At 41.4% G+C, this 20,546-nt stretch overlaps 1 protein-coding gene across 2 annotated transcripts in view; it reads right to left on the bottom strand.

The window, feature by feature from the left end:
• Positions 1 to 14,211, bottom strand: part of arhgef18b (rho/rac guanine nucleotide exchange factor (GEF) 18b) — a 42,923-nt gene extending 28,712 nt beyond the window's left edge. For both annotated transcript variants that reach the window (XM_041040102.1, XM_041040103.1), the window contains exons 1-10: positions 14,063 to 14,211; positions 12,831 to 13,435; positions 12,204 to 12,360; positions 11,535 to 11,661; positions 11,376 to 11,430; positions 9,786 to 9,857; positions 9,197 to 9,305; positions 8,568 to 8,766; positions 1,200 to 1,267; positions 422 to 467 (exon numbers count right to left, since the gene is read on the bottom strand). In XM_041040102.1, the coding sequence (XP_040896036.1) occupies positions 422 to 467; positions 1,200 to 1,267; positions 8,568 to 8,766; positions 9,197 to 9,305; positions 9,786 to 9,857; positions 11,376 to 11,430; positions 11,535 to 11,661; positions 12,204 to 12,360; positions 12,831 to 12,946 (949 nt within the window). In that variant the 5' untranslated portion in view covers positions 12,947 to 13,435; positions 14,063 to 14,211. The remainder of the gene's footprint in view (positions 1 to 421; positions 468 to 1,199; positions 1,268 to 8,567; positions 8,767 to 9,196; positions 9,306 to 9,785; positions 9,858 to 11,375; positions 11,431 to 11,534; positions 11,662 to 12,203; positions 12,361 to 12,830; positions 13,436 to 14,062) is intronic.
• Positions 14,212 to 20,546: the final 6,335 nt, after the last annotated feature.

Here is a 20,546-nt window from a genome sequence, read left to right as displayed (position 1 = left end):
TTGTTCTTTGTATGTTTACATTAATTTGACTTATGTGTATATATTGTACATACATTACTAAATCTATCTTGACAAGAACTGAACCAGAAGTAAATCACCTGACTGTTCTCTTAACAATAGCTAATCATCACCTTTGCCTGCAGCCTGCTGGAGGCCAATCTCCCCCTCTATGCACAGTGTGTAGGCAGACACACACATTCACCATTAAGAGCCATGTACAACTTACACGTTCAGTAAGAAAAAGATGTGCAAACTGAAGAAAAAGTATGGTTCTATACACATCATTTTAATCCTCTGCAAACCACCAGAGAGGCAACCAGTTCGCTTTAATTTGACACAAGGGGACTAAAGCTGCCTTCTTATCCATCATTGCAGCCTCCCCACCCCTTTTAACACATTTGCACATGCATGTTCTACTTACCAAGGTTAGGAGATCCCGATGAGCCGCTCTTCGGCAGAGAATCTCTCTGTGTGAAGAAAAAGAAGAAAGCATTTTTTCAAGGCCATTCTCCCAAGCTTTTATCAGCTGAGTGACAGATTACAAAATGGCTAAAAATTGCATGCTCTTACTGTACTTTCTTTACAGGACGAGACTGGACTTTGCTTGTTAAGCAAAGTCCATCTCAGGCAGATTCATATTCAAGAATGGACAGAGGCATGTAATCTTCAGTGGAGTCATCTTAAAAGCTCAGGCTTGAAAGAGTGCTCAAATCTCACTGACAAATGTGGAATTATGCTGCAGTAGCCACATGTACGTGTGAAGGTTCACTTACAGTCAATTTGCTGCCCCTCAAAAATGTTAAAAGAGCATAACACATGGGATACGTGCAGAACTGAAATTCATGGTTCATGATGAACAAAAGCTCAGAAATCTTTTTCAGTAATGCTAGACAAATTTGAATTTTGATATCTAGCACAGTCATTTACGTTGCAAATCATTTTCTAATTTAGTGAAGCGGTGATACCACGACAACCAAAGCGTTAAATTTACCATGTAAATTATGCAACTGTTCAAATTGGACAACATAGGAATCTACTGAAGGTTCATTTTGTGCTACAGGTCCAGCATCTGACCATGTACATGTGCATTTAACTAGTCAATATATGTAAAATTATAGACCACATTGTAAGTTTAGGCCCTAGGATGACTTCAGTGTAGCCTTAGTCCTTGTTTTTCTATGCACCAGTGTAGTGTTTACCTTATTCTTGCTGCTGGTGCACTCACCCAGCAGAGACTTGCAGCTCTTGTGAACGTTCACAGCACAATCTGAAACACAGCAGGACAGAAACACAGGATCAGTGTTGCATTAGTCTTGCCAGACCAGCTGTGCAGTATACAGAGGCAACAGCGGCAGCTTTTGGAGTGAAAATGGACAGGAACAGTGAAACAGTAAACCAAGTTTGAGGTTTCAAAACCAGCCCAACAGCTACTGAAAGAAGTGCTCAAAGTAAAAGGCTGTGATTCAAACAGGACAAAGAAACAAAAGCCTGGAGGCATAGCTTATTCAGCTGCCGCTGTCGACAACTGTTTGTCGAGAACTTGTTTTCAAACGTAGTCTCATCACAAAGTGAAAGAATCACTTCTGGCTCCATGAGACTGATGCAGCGGTAACTCTGTGGCTTCTGTTTGTTTACAAGTACATGATACAGAGTCTCACTGTCGGGAAGTCAGTAACTCCCTTTTTCTCAGTAACACGCTTCACTTTTTCTCCACGTTTCTCCCTGTATGGAAAACAAAGCTCCTGTTGTCAGGTGTAGATGGAGTGACTGATTGTATCTCTGCTGATTAAGACAGATACAAATCAGAGATGTTTTGGAAAAACATATTGTGGGTAACAAGTTCTCTCCTTCGTGTTCTACTCAATTACTGGACAGACAAAACACAGGTAAAAGAAAACAGTTACGTTTTTCAGCCTGGCTACATACTGTATAAGGTAAGCACCAGCCTTTCTCGAGGGACTAGGCTGGCCAAACAAATTAAGTCATCACTATGCAAAGTCTGATCCCAACCCAGCCAGGTAAAACCAGGCTGACGTGGACAAGAAGCACATGGCCTTCAATGCAAAACATATACAGATGAGAACAAGTACAGAAATGAATATACACACTAAAATGAGACCTGCTTCTCTGTGTAGAGGCTGATCGGTGGAAGCAGAGTTGATGAGTTTAACAATCTGATTGAATGTATTAATAAGCAAAAAGCAGAATTCAGCTGATGGCATCAAATGGGTCTGTACTGGAAAATACAGAAAAAGTGAAAAAAATATGTGTTTTGTGTGTTAACACTTAGATAACAAGGATATTAAGGTTTTATTTTTAGTTACTACTTTTTCTTCTTTTTAAATCTTGCATTTTGTTATTTCCCACTATTTTTTCTGACTGATTAGTGATCTGAGTGAAAAAACAGTGCCCACTCTACATATACTATGCTATATGGGTCAAGAGGCAGTGCAGTGATTGTTTGAATCTTGTTGACAAAGGCTCTACTTTTGTTAACAACACAGTGTAAACACGACCCACACTAGCAACTTCCACTAACTGCTGTACAGCTTAATGTAAAGGCTTCTATTGCTTATTCTCCTTTTGTGTGCTGGTACAATGAACACAATGGCAAAAACGCTGCTTCCTGTACAGTAAAAGCATGAGGCAGTGATAGAAATGATCATTTGTGTGTGCAGGTGAATTGATGAGTACATAAATAACAGATGAGGTGGAACAGAATAGATGCACATATTGTGTCCTTTACGTCAAAGAGTCTTAGCACTTAGTAATCCATCAACATTTGCCCTTTTACATTTAAGATCTAGTCCTAACCAGTGTATTATTTCCACTTCATTCACAATCTCTGACCTACCCCATCTGTACCCCTCTCTCTGCTAATAAATGAACAATTGCTGGCTGAGCTGAAGGAAAAGAAAACAGAAACTGGCTTCTGAATAATCTTCACCAGCAGCGCTGTGTCCCTCTTTGAGCTGGGTCCAGCAGTACTGAACTGATGCAGAAACAAAGCAGTGCACAGTTAAACATTTGCGCAAAAGCACAAAATTTTGAATACAAACAACACTTTTTTCGAGCATATTGCTTTAAATCTGATAATCCTCTTTAGATTACACTCAATTTTGAAGTCAGAGAGGTGTTTTTTTTCCTGGTCACTGCAGTCAGTAAGTCAACACACTCATCAACAGACATGCCAGCCAAACCCAGAGACAATTTTCCACCTCGCTCCAACTAACATTCAAATTCCAATTTCTCTGCCAGCCTGGTTCTTCCACACAAAAGACAAAAAACACAACATACTGTCAATGTCTAATTAAGCCTACCAGGCCAGTAACACATCTCATAACCATCTTCAACAAAGCCCAAAAAACACTGACTATGCAAGGCTAGGAAAAGGATTGCTAAGAACAGGAAAAGATAAGGGAACCCAACAGACAAGCAGATCTAGATGGAATAAAAAGCTGTGTCATTACAACAACAGTCATCACTGAAGAACCCAGGAGTAAGCCATTTCTGTTTAGGAATGTGTAGTTGAGGTGATTATATTCAAAATGCATTGAAGAGAATTTTTCTTCTAAAAAACTAATCCCAAGATAAGAAAGAATGCAGCGTTGTCTGTTTACTGATATCACAGAGCTTATCAGAGCTAACCCACTGCAGCTACAGACCGCCTCAATGTTGCCAAGCCAATAGAACAATATGCAATACCCACAGTGAAAACAAACCAATGTTGTGCTAGACATTATGTCATGGCCAACAGATCAATGCATACACGTCTTTGACATCAGGCCAGAATATACTATTACTGTGATTCATGTCATCAGGTGGACCCTGTGGGTGAGTGCTGACCAGCTCTGTCACTCTTGAACAGTGTGATAAAGTTCCAGTCACTCACTCCTGTCAGCAGCGCTGTGGTTTGCAGCTGATCCACGGGACACTCAGCCCACATCAAAAACCACCACCATCACACCCAACATCTGCTGACTGGTAACGACCCTATCACACATGAAGCACACTTGTGGTGTACAATGCACACTCGAGTGCATCACTCAGTGAACTGGAAATACAAATGAGGTCTAGGTCACCACTGCGATCACTAGAATTATATTTCCTGATGTCTATAATTTAATTTAATTTACTGTACTAAGTATGAACAATTTCCAAAAAGGACCTGAGAGTGCATGAGACATTTTAACTAGTGTAAAGCCACAGTTCTGTGTTGGAGAAGATGTTGGTTAGATTAATATCTGTAATTTCCTTTCACTATTCTTTGTATAGAAATTTACCATGGTAAAACCACTTGTGTGCCCCTCTGCTTTTCATAGAAAAACCCCTAAACCACAATCAGTTGTTAAAAAAAACAACCTGGAGGAAAAGGAGGGCATGACGGCCGTTTTTGAAGTTATTACTCTCTTACACAGCAGCCAAAAACTGACCTCACCTGCTTCCTGTGTGTTCATGCATGCACGCGTATGTGTATACGAGGTTATTTAATTCCATGAGACAATAGTGACAAAAACATCAACACTTGGGGCAAACTCTGAAGCAGCCAGCCAAACCATGACATCATCTAAATGAAACAGGAGGAACTGGGGCTCAGGGAGCTGTTTACTCAGTGAAGCGAAACATCTCTCACCCAAAAACGAAGGGTCATGATTACCATTAAAAACTAGTAGCATACTGGCAATACTTAAAAGGAGAGGCTGAGGCAAATCTAGATCTAATCGATAATCGATTCATTGTTTTGGTGACTTTTCAAGCACAGATGTCAAACATTGTTTAGGTTTCAGTTTTAATATAAGGATTTTGTACTTTTTTTGTCATATACAGTAAATATAGTTAACTGACATGAGTGGGGTTTTGACTGTTGTTTGAATAAAGGAAGCAATCTGAATACACCACTTTATGAAAGGTATTTTCACTAAATTCTGAAACTTCAGAGACAAAATGGTGAGTTGAGAAAATAATGGGCAGCTTAATGATTAGTGGATACAGCTGCAGTCCCACATTCAGGTAAATAATCATACAATTTATTATTTTGCTCCTTCAGCACATTTCTACTTTGTTGGTTGGTCTGCTGACTAATCAGGCCAAAAGACAGAATGAAAAGCAGATGATAACAACTGTTAAGACGTCAAAACCTGCTGAGAGGCACTCAGAGGAAACACTGGGGCAATCAAAAACTTAAATCTAGCCAAAAGCAGATGCCCAGAGAGTCAGAAATGCTGGATAGCAAAGCAGTGATGCATAGAGAAGTGGTGTGCTAACAGGGTGAGGTGGGTGAGACCCAGAGTCAGTGGAGTGGGCTGTTATGCACTAGCAGACCTGCCAAGCACAATTATCACCATGTGATCCAGTCAAAAAGAAAACTCAGTCAGAACATAGAAGTAGAGGAGTGAGGGGACAGGCTGAATGGTCACCCCTCAGCCTGAGCCATTCCTATTGCCTGATGGTAATACAGCAATGGGAGAGGGGATCACCTGCCCGGCTGAGGAATTACAAGAATTTGACACTCAAGAATAACACAATTTAACACATCGAGGACCATGGAGTTTCATAACACCAAGCCAGTTAGCTGCCTGAGTCTCTGAGCCAAGTATAACGGGGTGGGAACACTAGAAATAAAAGAGACTGTAACACAGACAGATGTATCTCGCCATCTAACTGTAAATGTGAATACTGTTACCTGTACTAACCTTTGATTTTCTCACCATATGAGAGACAACATCCGAACAAGCTAGTAACATTTCAACAACCGACTCCGAGCAAATAACAGAAGTTATCTGGGAAGCTAACGCTAGCTAAGTTAGCAATCACCGGTTGAGCGTCTTGCAAAGTCTGCAACCCAGCGGCAAAGACAAACTCCAGAAAGGGCACATAAAGTGAACTTGAAGGGAAGTTGCTCAACATTCAATCACTAACACAAAACAGCGCCGGTGTGGCTGTGTGTTTACATAAACTATCACTTTAAGCTAATTAAAGTCAACAGCTTACCCAACTAACCTTGTTTTTCAAATAGAAGCGGTTGTAGGCAAGCTAACAACGCTAGCGTTAAGTGGCTAACAGCTATTCAGCTCTGTGTCACCTAAGCTAATTTGGAACAGTTTGCAATAAATTGAGAATCTAAAAAACTCTAGAAGTGGCTTCCCCTTGTTCACACGCTTACTCAAACCCGACAAAAAACACCAAGCCTTCAGAAGAGAAACGCAAGAAGCGGTTGGTTGGCTATTATTAGCACTTAGCTGGTTGGCTAGCTAGCGGCCAGGATGCCTGAAAAGTCCCATTGAGCGAAACAACGGGAGTTATCCACCTGATCGCGCTTCAGACCATCGCTACAGTAGCTGCCTCTTACCGTTCCAGCAAGACCCGGGTTTATCTGGATCGGCTGCATCCAGAGGGAAGTGTAGTCTGTCCGTAAGCTAGATAAATCAGTTCGGCCATTGAATATCAGTAGCAACAAGTATGCCACATTCTTGGTTTTGTCCAGTTTTGTGTCCTACTCTGCACTGGGAACAATCTCTGGCACACAAACGACGCATTCCACAGGCTGATTCTCGGCTGAATCCCCACAGGGCTCGGTTCAAATTAAAGGGACACTCACTTGTTTTCTCACGCCCGTGTGTATGTGTGTGTGTGCGTGTACCAACAACACAAGAAGTGTCAACATTTAGGATTTGCGACTTTATGGGTGATGAATGGAGAGTTGCCACAAAGACAAAGGAGAGTGAGATAGATGTGTTATTGGTTTCTGGTTAATGTCTAAAAGAAGCAGCGCTGCCTGATTCACTCTGGATGTGGTGCCCTGTGTCTTGTGAAATATTCCAGAACAACTTTGTTTAATAATCACACTATTAAAAACAATCATACATTATATCCCACCCTGCCAGACTGTAAGAATTATAAATGTTCTGTACATAGTATGGCCTTTGTCTCCCACAGAGCAGAAGGAGCAAGGAAACCTATGAGGTCCCAGCCATGAAATAATGAAGTGGAAGCACAGAATGACTAACTGCTCCTCTCCTTGCACTCCTGTAAATGGTCCACTTCAGAGAAGATGAAAGGGCACTAATATTGAGAACAGTTCTATTTCCTCATTGGAAACTCTATTTGGCGATGTGAAATTCTCTACCAGCAGACCACATGGCTTATGAGAAGTCTCTGAATTACAGTAATACCAACAAATGTGTCCCCATAGCTGATTAGACGTCAGTCTGGCTATGTCACGATGAAAAGGAATTACCCTGTAGGAGTCTGCTTCAACAACTGAAATGCTGTTTACGCATTAATGCATCTGCAATATTGTTCCTATACATACAGACATATATGATAAAAATGTATGGTAAATATAATACATAAAATAGGCGGCATATTGAGTATGCAAGTACCTATACAATGGCTAAATGTACATATTTGTTGCCACACACTTTATAGTCTATATAGTATCTATTTCTAGTATCTTTCAGTCTGTGCAGAAAAGCAGAATGGAAATGCGTAATAAACATATTGGCTAATACAGCATTTAAAATATGCTATTAAAGTTGATGTGATTTTACTTCATTATATGTTTACTTTAGAACCATGCAGTTATGGGTACTTAAACTGTACTTTAGCACAACCACATACATCTATTACCAAAAGTTGTAGCACTACCAATTTCTGTTAAATTTGAACAGACTTATTTGATCACTTTAAACTTTTGATTATTTTGTTGGTAAACGGCCTACTTTCTCAAACTTATACTTTTTCAGACCTAAAGCGAACAGGTTTACATCTTTCATTGGGTATTACAGTCTTATCAGCTGGCCTGCAGGCTGCATAGGAATGGCACAACTTTGACAGAAAGAGGAACAGCTGGGTGTTGAAATGTCCTCAACAGGCCTACTCTATGCATGGACATAAAGCTGTGGTTGCCTCCAGACAAAACAGGACCTACTGTCTTATTGTTCATACAACGCACAGAAGATACAGGAAATATGAACAATATTACAAGTTGGAGGAACAAAGTTACAGCATGCTATAGTTCCACATAAACATGTGTCAGAGAATGGTGATAATACATCATATAACACATCTAAACAAGTGAGCTGAGTTGTGCAACACAAGACACAAGCAGCAATGACACAGCTTGAAAACAAGCACAGAGGGAGCTGTGGATTTCACTGTTTTTCTTTTTTTTTTTATGAAATTCTTCACAGTTTTAGATGCTTTTTGAAGAGGAACTGAAAGGGAACACCATCATCTTTTCAGCAGAAAGGTGCAAAAGAAAAGCCAAAGAAAAGCCACTTGATGTAATTATCACTTTCTGGGTTAAGACACAGTTGTGAAGACAAAGTGAAAACTTCAGAAATTCAGAAATGTTTATGGGATTCATTACTCTTTATGGCCTCATGTGTGTGGATGTGTTTGTTTGCCTGTGTGCTTGAGTGGACCACTAACTGGGTGAGTGAGCATGCATGCAGCAGCATGGGTATAAATAGATGCGAGTTTGTATGTGAGCGCGACACCTATGCACGTGTCATCCTGAGAACAAGCGTGGGTGCGTGTACACCTGCAACTGTGGTGTTACTCACTCATGCACTGCAGGCCATGCTTTTTCTGCAGGGTCTTGCCGCACAGTGAGCAGGTGGCACAGCTGGAAAAAGCGCCTGGCCTCAAATAATGCCCATTGCTGCTGCTGCTGGTGGTGCTGTTCCTGCGCACTTTCTCTTTGGCTTCCCTCTCCTTCTCCTTCCCCTTCTCTTTCTGCTGCTCTTTTTCTCGATTCTTACCCTGCAGAGGAACAACAAAAGCAAACACAGAAGGAGGTTTGTATATGCAAATTTGTGTGTCCTCTTTCACTGTGGCACATACTGCATGGCTGGGTGTGACATCACACAACCACATCGGAGGCAGGATATGTAACAGGGTTTGTGTAAGTAGATTAGTGCATTGTGCGTGCAGCAACATGCAACATGAAGTAAACTCTTCACACCTCAGGATTTGGTTTTTGTAATATCAGGAAATACAGCAAAGGGCAGCCACTGCATTCACTTTTCTGCGTTCCTAGGAACATTTTGTCCCTAGGAGTCTTAGCTCTTGGAGAAAATTGTAATCCTTATTAGGTCATATACAGTATGTTGCTGCAGTTCAGGAGGCATGGTATGTTGCACTATGAGTTCAAAGTGACAACATGCACCATTTGTCTGTGTTCTGGGTTTACCTTATCTTTATTGAAGGAACCAGTCATCCTGTTCCTCAAAGAGCTGAGAGTCCTCTTCACCTTGGTGCCTTTCTCCACCTTCTCTGTACGATCGTCCTCTTCTTCATTCCTGGCAGAAGTGGCAGTGAATTCATTGCACCAAAAAATACAGGAAATGTCAACATATGAAAACAGCTTTATGTTTTTGTTTTTTGTTTTTTTGTCTGCCAGTATTTATCTCATCTCATCCACACATTTAAAAATCACCACTAGTTGATGAAAATAGTTTGTTGAATCACCTTGAAACCGTATTTTATAGTTTTGTTTTGTTTTTTGTTTGTCTTGCATAAGGTGTATGACATATATCATAGCTTTTATGGTCTTTGTTGACTGTCAATCTGGAAAACAACACATATGACACAAAACAGTTTTGACCAGAACCTGTAACAGATAGCTAATGAAACACCCCTGCAAATGGACAAGACACATAGAAAGCAATTAAAGATCTCATAATTCTGTGAGCTTTTTTTTGGCCAAAATTGTCCACTGTGACCTGTGAACATTTCTGCAGCTTCAGTGATACAAAAAAAAAAGACAGAACAATACTCACTCATTAGAGAGGAACTCATACCAAGTGACATTTCCTGAATCTTTGTCTGATGTGTGGTGCCTCTGCTTCGCTCTGTGGCAGACAATGACATGATTTTAATGTTCAACTTTCAATGGCAAAGTGGCCCAATGATGAACCATATACACTAAAATTTTAAACTTTCCACGCTGAAACATTGCAATAAGATGCTGTTTTCACAGCACAAGTGAATAGTGTTGTGAAAACAAAAGACAATCTGACAGGATAAGATAGTTTAGCCAACAGTAAAATTTGAAAAGATGGGCTTCCCTCAGTCAGGTGAGTTCAACATCAACTTATGGTTTTGTGAAATTAAAAAAAAAAAAAAAGTCTGGTCTTCCACAGACATTTTCCGTGTTCAATGGCACACTGTGTCAGTGCACAAACAGGCACATGCATACGCACATGCCATAAGACATGCATGCACAAACAAAACAATATGTACACAAACAAACACAGAGACAGTGCTGTGCTCCCCCTGGTCATTAATTGGCCTGCCCTGCTGCTGCTTTGAAGATTCAGATGACGTTTGAACAGCAGTAGGAGCAAGCAGACCTCCCTCTCCTGTTTACTTACCCATGGTACAGCTTTAGCTCCTGCAGAACTTTCTGTACCATCAGCCTAAGACAAACAAGACACTGAGGCTGAGTGGGGGCTGAGGACAGAGGAGAGGACAGGAGGGGAGAGGAGAGGAGAGGGCGCGACTGCTGGGAGCTGGGTGTCAAACTGTGATTTAGAGAAAAATCCTCCCTCGTCTGCTGTGTCCACACAATCAGCAGACACACACACTCACAGTCACATTAGCGCACATTAACCGTACACACACACACACACACACACACACACACACACAGGGGCCATCTAAGGAGCTGGGAGAGAGGACTGTGGGAGGGGGAGGTTGCAGGCATATGACATGAAGCAGAAATGTCAGGAGGAAATGGGGAAAACCCCTCCGTTACGTGGGAGTTAGATAGCTGTACCAGACTATAACAATTTACAACTGCAGAACAGTATGTGCACTACTGTACCGCACAATTCAAAAGCTGCAGGTACAGTTGAAGTGAATCAAACCAAACCAGAAGCATCATTAAACCTCAACTGCCAGTCAGACTGAGGCATCCTCCAGAAAGGAAATAGATATTCCAATCCAAACGGTCAAATGGGTTTAAAAGGCCTGTAGATGGCATTAAATATCTTAACTATCTTCATCAGTAGGAAAGTTATATGATTCAAATTACAAAAGCTTAATCTTTGTCATGGCTATAGTGATACAATGAACTGATCTGAATCCTTCTACGAATTCTGAATCATACATTTATCTTTGTCTTCCCACTTCATCGTGTTCTTTGTGCATATACACACACTCATAACAAAAACAAAAGTCTTTTTTTCTCTAATTTGTACCTTTGTTTTACTTAAAATTAATACTTCATGATACTTTCAGTATCATGAATATGACTCTATAAACAGATGAAACTAAAAAAAAAAACCCTAAGATGAGAAAAAAGGGCTCTGAAATCTCAGGAAAAACTCAGGTGGCAGATGTAACTGATGATGATGGTTTGGACTTACATGTGGCTCTGTCCTTCAGTAGAATGTAGGTTTTCTTCAGGGTCAAACTCCTCTGCTGTACGAGTGAAAGAAGAAAAGGTCAGATATGATGAAAACAGCTGCCTGCTGAGTGTAAAACACATAAACTAACATGTTCTCTACATGGACACTCAGCCCCACCTCCTGCTGCCCGTGCAGCCTGTTTGGATGTCTGCACAACACGGGAAATGTGTGCAGCACGGGAACATTCGTCCGTGGCGAGGATGTCTGAGCGGGAATACAGATGTCTGCTGGGAGCACCGCTGGCCTGAAAACATTGAAGAATAAACACACATGTAGATCACGTGCACATTTGATCTGTTTTACCTCCTCTTAGTTTTTTCCCTTACAAGATTAGTCCCTTGAAAGAGCAGTCTGGTGATGTTCGACAGTTTTCGTGTTGTCAGGAAAAACCCAATGAAAATACCAAGAACAACAAAGCCCTCACACATCGTCCCGGTGTCATAAATACTACCCTAGAGCACGAAATGTGTATTAATCTGCAGCTAAAAATAATCCCCAGCAAACACACAATTTACTCCAGTTTGAGTAACATTTGCTAAAACTCTAGTACCCATCTGTTTTGGGGAATTCTTATGCATTTTTTAAAAAAAATGAAAATATAAATTTAAAGATCTGCGTCTTCAGTGGGAGCTGATGGGTGTGAATCTGAGGGACACAGACATGGTAAGGAAGTTGGACTGAGAAACTGGCAAAAAAGCTGTTGGTTTTGGTCATGAGATTAAATTTGTAGACAATAACAAAACTCCAGTCATCTTTAAAGTATAGTGTGTCGCTATTCCTTATTACCATGCTTGTGACTCTGGCTCTGGGACAGGTGACCTTCAGCCTGGGACCATCTGTCTCCTCCCCAGGACAGGCTGTGAAGCTGTAGATCTGCTCCTGTCCGTCCTCATCATCCTCTCTTTCTCCATCGCTGTCCATGGCCATGGTATCCAGACTCAGTCTGACAGCACAGCATAGCAACAAACACACAAGGAGGGGTTAACCAGCTCTGAAATGTATCTGTTAACCAAACGAAACATTTGAGCGAGACATACTATGTCCTGTGTTTATTTTTGTGTTCCATTTCAGTTTTGTTTCCTAATAAAGATTTGGTGAACTGTTCATGTCAACACACAAAGTTGTCTTGAACAGCATTATTTAAGATGTGAAAGAGCAACCAATTAAACCACCAGAAACCATTAAATAGCACAATGAGGGCAGAGACGTTAAAAGCCATCATGGCTGTCACCCAGCCATGATGCTGGGTGACACTAAAAGCAAAACATTAAATTCCTCTTCCTCATAGGAAGGACTTCAGACATGGCTTATGAGGAAAGTGCAGTAATGACCTTCCTTTGATTTTTTTCCATTCATCTTTAGCAACTATTCATCTCTCTATCCCTGCATCCGTCCATCCATCCTCCATCTTACCTCCTCCCCAGGTTAATGGGGGACACAGGGACACCCCAGCTGTGCCTTCGAGACGTTGACATGGATCTGACCAGAATAGGAAAGCTGTCCTCATCTGGCTCTCCTTCAAAATCCATTGTGGTTTGTTCCTTTACTCCCTCTGATCCTGTAGTTCCTTTTGCAGTTTCTAATGATCCCAACAGTCCATTCAGATTTATTGTCAAACTAAGACCCACTGCTGGGTCTGAGGAGTCACTGCTGTCAATAATACAGCCTGGCAATAACTTAGAACTAAGCTGAGTTACCACAAAGCTGTGATGAGGTTCCTCCGCAGGTGGTGATGGTGCATTGACCTGAGAGTAGAGTGTACTCAGAGAAGTCTGTCCAGGTAGGCTGCTGACAGGAGTGTTCGTGTTTAGAGACACCTGTAGGCCAGCAGTTAGGGCATTGCTCTCTGTGACATTGGTTGTTGTGGATGCAGTAGACTGAGAAGCTGAAACCCCTCCCTCCAAGTCTTTGAAGTACTCAGAGTCTCTCAGAGAGGAACTGAAGCCCAGCAGGTCCTCCACGCTGCTCCCCACCTCCGCACAAGGGCAGTCGTAGTCACTGACTACTGAACATGCATCCTGCCAGTTAGCAAGGGAGGCAAAATGAAAGAAAAGGGAGAGAGAAATAAGTGGGTAGACATGTAGAACAGAGAGAAGATTCTGTGATAATGTAGGCACAGCTGTGTTTTGAGCTAAACGGTTACATCAGCATGCTGACAGGATGATGTTCAGCAGGTATAATGTTTACTAGGTTTGCGATCTTATTTAGGAGGTTTAGCATGCTAACATTGGCATTAGTTTTGCAGGTACCTGATAATAAATCAGAGTTGGAAAAAAATTTTAATCTGGTGATGGTACAGAATAGAAGGTCAGGGGATCAAACTTATTACACTTTATTCTCTGGTGACTCGAATTTCTCTACTAAATTTCATGGCAAAAATGTCAACCTCATGGTGGTACCAGGGAAGACGTCAAGGGATCACCAAAGTCATTAGAATTTATCCACCAGGGACCTTGAATGTCTGTGGCAAATTTCATGGTAATCTACCTCAGAGCTGTCAAGGTATTCTGCTTAAAACTGCAAATATCAAGCTCACAGTGGTGCTAGAAGAAAAGTGAGGGGATCGACAAAGTCATTAGGATATATCTGGGAAACAGGAAGTGGAAAAAATAAAGATGATGCAAATGAAGAATACTGAGCTTTACTTGGTCATCAGGGGTTTTATCAAAGAAGATATCCTCAGCGACGGAGGCAGGGGACAGTGAGGGGGACGATCCTTTACCACTGGAATCAGGAGACTGGACACCGAGTTGGGCACTGGGAGGCCCGCAGGGCTGACTACATGGCTTGCACTCTGATGCTGAAAGAAAATGGATGTGATGTTTGTAGGTCATCGTTTTGTAAAGACACAATAAATTCAACAGTACGATCAAGAGTTAAAAGCACAAAGAAGGGCAGATGTAGCTGGTTGCAACAGCTGCACAACACCTGTGTATTCAATTTAAGCGATTTTGTGTATGATGGAAGAAAAAGCCCAGTAACAGCCCCTGCTCCAGCCTCTCATGGAAAGCTCCTTTACATTTCCATTGCATAAACAGATTCCGCGATTCACATGATGCCACAAACCACCGTCACCACTGGCAACTGCTCAGTGAGCCAGTATTAGCCTCTATGTCAGTGGTGGAGAGCCAGAGATTATTCCCTCACTGAGCTTTCAGTGGCCTGAGAAGCTGCTTGCTTGTGGTAAATAATCTAATATACAATAGTAAGTACATGCTGCTATATGAAGGAGATGTATGGTACACACATTTGAGGTTAAAAAGTGTATCACTGAAACATTTCTTGCGTCACAGAAAGAAACTTTGTCTTGTGGTGTCTGAAAAGTCTGTAAAGGCGTCTGAGAATGTCATGTTCGCTGTTAGGGTTTCAGCCACACCATGCCCATCTGAGGAGGGCAGAGCCACAGTTATGACAGCTTACATAAGCCTCATTTCATAAGGAACGCCTCCTGTGAACCCGAGCCTTAGCCTAAGCGAGCCTGGCTCCACAGGGCCTGACTCAGTTCTCCTTGAACACATTTGCCCCCTTTGTGTTCCCTAGTGAAGGTTAATTTTCTTTACATTACCAGTGTAAAGACGTATTATGCAAAACAGCTGCCGCTAATGCTGTATAGTACATAGTATAGTCTGTTATGTCAGCCAGAAAAGGAAGGGTGAATGGGGGCTGGAAGTGAAGAGGCACTGCATGGTGGACCACTCAGGACTATAAAACTGAAACATAAACATGCTAGGATGTGGGACACAAACAGAATAGAAGAGAATCATTGAAACTTTCCAGTTTGAGTCTAATTAAGTTTCTCCACTAATTTATTTTGTAAACACAACATTGATATATGTACTGTACATATGGAAATGCATATAAATAAGCTGTATAAAGTGGGGAAGTGGTCTCAGACTTTTGGACAATACTGCATACACTGTATATATAAATGTTATGGTGACTGCCTGCTTTCACCTTCAACAGAAATCGAGCAACATTAGCATTGATTTGGAGTTGTTTTTCTGTCCACCTGACAAATTTAAGTCCAATGTTCAAACTTCTTTTACATCCAGTTTGGTCTCCACCAACTCTTAAAGGAGTGAATGTTCACAAGCTACAGTAGTTGATAACTTTGTATGTTTGTAGCTTGGTGCTGGGCAGGTAATGATAGCCTACAGTAGGTTTATCACAGGTTTTATGTCGAAAACAGCTGCCTACTGTGACTGGAACCAAGACTGCTGAGAGGGCGAGACTGAACATTAAATCTGCAGGCTGTGAAACACAGATGGAAAATGCTATGATGTTATACATACTGAACCCTTTCACATTAAACATAGTCATTGGATTATGGACATGTGCTGTACGCTCATGTCGCTGCCACTACCTTTAAACCATTGGACACTGATCACCATGAATTATATGAAAAGCTCAGATGGTCATCACTGACATCTAGAAGGCATCATGGGGGCTTAGTGTCTACAGTATTTTGTCAAGATATGAAACTTATCTGGATTCAAGGCTTTTATCTGTGACACATGACATAGAATAAATTATTTGTAAAAGTTCCTTATACAAACTCTGAACTTGTGACAACAACACAACTAACTAACTACCTAAAGTCATCACAACAAGCAGGTCTGAAATTTAAAAAATAAAAGTGGAATCAGTTAAGCTTGATCCAGGCTCTCAGAGTCTGTTTTCTGACTCAAACTAAAGGTCTTTATGTGCCTCTCGGTCAGTTTATCTGCGACATTAAAGGCAAACAATGACTTTTCAGTAAGAGACCTCAGGTAGTGTTGTGCAGCGAGATAAAATGCAGACAGGCCACACTCTGAGCCCTGCACCATGTCCTGCTATAAACCAACAGCATCCACTCCCCATTTCAGCGCGACAGCCAGAGATGCTCTCAAATAAACACACAGACAGACACACTGTATATCTATTTTCTATATTACTAAATCATTGGCTGAGGCTGTGGGGATGGCAGTGTCCCCGCTGGAGGGGGAATTTGTTTGCGTCCAAATCCCTCTTGTGTTAAGTGTAAACTCAGACACTCGGTACAGACACTGCAGCGGCTGCTTGATGCTGTCTTGTAGAGCCGCTGTAGCCTTTTATGGTTAGCCGCTCATATCTGCTAATACATCACACAAGGATGAAACATCAGTGTGTGCGTGTGTGAGTCCCTGCTCAGGTGTGTGTGTGTGTGTGTGTCTCCATAACTGTTTTGGCACTGTTGTAGTCAGCTGTTTTCCGCACAGTTTGACTCCAGATAACAAAGGGTGGTCTGCTGCTAAAACTAATGACTATTGTCAACTACTAAATCACCAAATGACTTTAGCACCTTGCCTAAAACTCTTAAAATTAATTGTTCAATATTTACTCAGTATTATACTGAAAATTGTAACTCTGCATTGTAATTCCACTACTGTAATGTTTGCCCACTGCGCTGAATGTGGCAGCACACAATAAATCAGATATTATAATGAATTTAAGTAACTTAGGCTGTTTTATTTGACTGGAAAAAAGTAAAACCATGTTAAGCCTCTAAATGATTGACCTTTTTTTTTTTATTCTGTTAAAACTGAAGGAGATCAGCAATTCCAACAAAGTGCACACAACTTAAAATCTACATAAATAGCTCTAGACGGTAAGTGCTTTTACATAAAACATTAAATGAGAAGTGTATTTTTAACTATGCAGAAAATAATTGACAAATGTATGTGATAGTATTTAACTATGGTTAGTGTTTTGATATGTTCTGTGAAAGGGAGGACAAAATGAGCAAATGTGGCAAGAAGGAAATGAGGGCATGTGTTTGCCACGGTGCCTACTGTACATAAGTATGTTTGCAAAGCTACGTGACAATCACAAGAGGAACCTGGGCATCATATGACATGGTCAGTTGATTATTTACAATGTACATTATGAGTTATTACAATGCACACAGGTTTAGAGGAGATACACTTGTCTACAGCTGACACTAGTACAACAAACACCTTTCCCAGTATAATTGAGGTCATTCTAATTTCACACAAAAACACACACAGACACACTGAGCTAAAATGCTACCCATATACAGTAACCACAGATTATAAGATAAAAATCACACGTATACTCCAAATATATTATTGACTACTTTCCTCTGTGACAAAGTGTTTGGATTAAGGTCACGATGACCAGTACCTGGATGGGTGTATGTGTGTGTGTGTGTGTGTGTGTGTGTGTGTGTGTGGTGTGTGTGTGTGTGTGTGTGTGTGTGTGTGTGTGTGTGTGTGTGTGTGTGTGTGTGTGTGTGTGTGATAGATGTTATGTGTGGGTGAAAACAGTACACAGAGGCTGTTAGATCTGAGGCTGAGGCACAGATCAAAACAACTGTCATCTCGCAGATCCTCTTTCATCAGAAATTTGTCTGACTACTGTTTCAAAGCGCCGAGCTGCACAGATACTACGACTGAAGCAAAATGGAAGCATCCTACATGGCTTCTTTATGTCTAAAATGCCATATTCTTCTGAAGATAACAGCATGGGAACAGAAAGCATGAAATAACTCAAGTTCTGTGTGTTACAGAGAGGGCTATGAGATAAAAATGACCAGAAAAATACGAGTTGTTACACCTACTGTGTCTTTTTCTCAGTGAATTGAGAGTTTTCTTAATGGATTTACTTAGAAAACAGTAAAATTTCAATGCTATACAAACCCATTTAAAAAAAAAACTCTTCATTTAGGCTGCTAAAGGTTACAGTAGCAGCACTATAAACACAAAATGATATTTTCCAATAAATAATCAGGTTTCAAGTTCCAAATTGTGACGTTTGCGCATTCTCACAGCTTATGCAATGCACAAGGGTTAGAAATGACTCACAAACTGTCATCTGAAACCCTGCAACCGTCACTCACCTCAAACCCCAACCAGATTAAAATGGCAAACAACAATTTTATCAGAAAAAGTTCATGGGAGTTATGAAGAAGATAAATTAAGGAAAAGAGCAAAGAGGCGCAGATCACACACTCGCAACATCCCAAGGTCACATCCAGTCCACAACCTCTGTTGGATGACACTCGCCTCTTCTCTCTATCCAGTTTTTTCCTCTCCGTGTTCACTCTGAGCTGTCCAACAAACCAAAAAAACAAACTAAAAAACAAACCCTGAACTATAACCTAAATCTAAAACCACACTTTCCTCCTACCTCGCTTGAAGGACCATCTCTTCATCCAGAGTTTGGAGAAGGAGGGCCAGGAGTTGTTAAGAGGAGAGCCCGCCATAGGAGCACAGCACAGTGGGGAGGTCAGCAGGAAATGGAGCTCGCTCACACTGGAGCTCTGGCACCCAGTGAGAGGAGGGTTGGGGGTGGGTGGGGGTGGAGGGAGGGCAGTCGAGAAAGAGAGAAGGAGAGAGAAAGCGAGAGAGTCCAAGGGTAGGATCAGGGAGCTGCTGGTTGGGGATTACCTCCCCAAAGACTCCAGTGAGGAGAGAGAGAAAGAGCAGGAAAGGGAAAAAGGAAAAGAGTAACTTTACTTTTTCCAAGTTTATGGGGGGAAAAATGTTATGGCAGGAATAATCTTCACTGTAGACATTTTGTAAACTGACTGGAATGACAAGAGACCAGCAATGGGTTTTTGGCTGTGACACAGGATAAGAAAGGGAAGTAATGTGTATTTTAATTATCAAAGACACTCAGGAATTAGATGCCTCCAAAAAGATGAAAAGATGACGCTGTTTTAGGGAAACAGTCCAGAAACAGAAAAAGAGAAGGAAGTATATGCAACAAAAGTGGAGGAGGGCAATTTATACATGCTGATCTCCTGTTATCGCTTTGAAAAACAAAGTGAAGTCTTTGAAAAAAGGACAATACTCGTGCAGAAGAGTGATAGCTACACAGGAGAGAACACAGGAGAGAATGTATCTTTTACTGCTGATAGACACAGACTGACAACTGTTGCAACCATTGTGCTTTTAAATTTGCGCAAGTGTAATCACAGATGACTGTCAAGTTCAGCTCACTGCACATAAAGTGGAAAAGCCTCATGACTTTCCCACAGATAGGGGAAGCAGACCACAGGCTCAGAAATGGCGAGTAACAGAACTCTACTGCAGAAAAGTACCTCACATTTCAGACAATGCATAAACAAACTGCAGGGAATCAAATGGGCCCCCAGCGTGGAGAGAATGGCTCAAAACTTGTCAAAGTTCATGACAAAAACTCAGAAAAACAACTGAAACTCTACTTACATTTGATGATAGGTAACAGGAGACAGCATTAAATCTATCTGACCACCAAGATGAACCCACAGAGAGGAGAAAAGAGGTTAAAAATCCTCCCGGGCTCACGGCGTTGTGTGAGAACGTCAGGTTTGTCCTCACACTGAGTGCAGAGAGCCAAAAGTCAGTCACAGGTTCTCGACCCCACTTCCTCTTTTTCTCGCTCTCTGCAGCTGAGGCCCAAGTGCAGCTGATTGGCCCACACATGCAGTTTCACACATCACTGCTGCTCCAAAACATGCTGTGGCAGCTCACATGCTCGATGGCAGAGGTGTAGCATAAATGTAGTCTTCTGTTGAAAATAAGTGACCATGTTTATTGGCATGAACTTTTGCTCTGACCTCACAGACTCTTAACTAACTGAAGGCAGTGCATTCACAACTGGATACTAGTTAGTGAGATGTAGTATTATCTCATGACTCTCATTAGTTGGACCTGCATTTGCATCCATGTTTTGCAGCTTCATACTCTCTGCACAGACTCGAGAAAATGGGTTAGGAGGAACAAGCTCTGTTTATTGTGGTTTCAGTCATAGCACAACTTTTATAGCATTGCACATCAGTGCACACCGTACATGACTTGTCACCTTCCACTCTGAAATCTCAGTGTGTGAATGAACACCGAGGCTCACATGAATAAGCTATTGCAGGCCTGGTGTTTCCCCCGAAACATAATTCACAGACAGTGAGACTGAAAAAGGAAAACTCACAAGGTGCAGTATTGTTTCACGAAATACAGTAGAGTGATCTTGAGCAGGCAGTGTGTTGTTGTCCTTGGTTTTGCAGCGATTCTGCATGAAAAAAAGTTTATTAAAAAATACATGTAAATTGCATTCTGATGAAATTAACCAGATGAGAATTTATTTGTGCATTTCATCCTTTTCTTTGCA

The sequence above is a fragment of the Toxotes jaculatrix genome, chromosome 6 (assembly GCF_017976425.1).
Source record: "Toxotes jaculatrix isolate fToxJac2 chromosome 6, fToxJac2.pri, whole genome shotgun sequence".
Classification (NCBI taxonomy): Eukaryota; Metazoa; Chordata; class Actinopteri; family Toxotidae; genus Toxotes; species Toxotes jaculatrix.
Note: the sequence above shows the minus strand (reverse complement) of the source record. Positions and strands in the feature narration are given on the sequence as shown.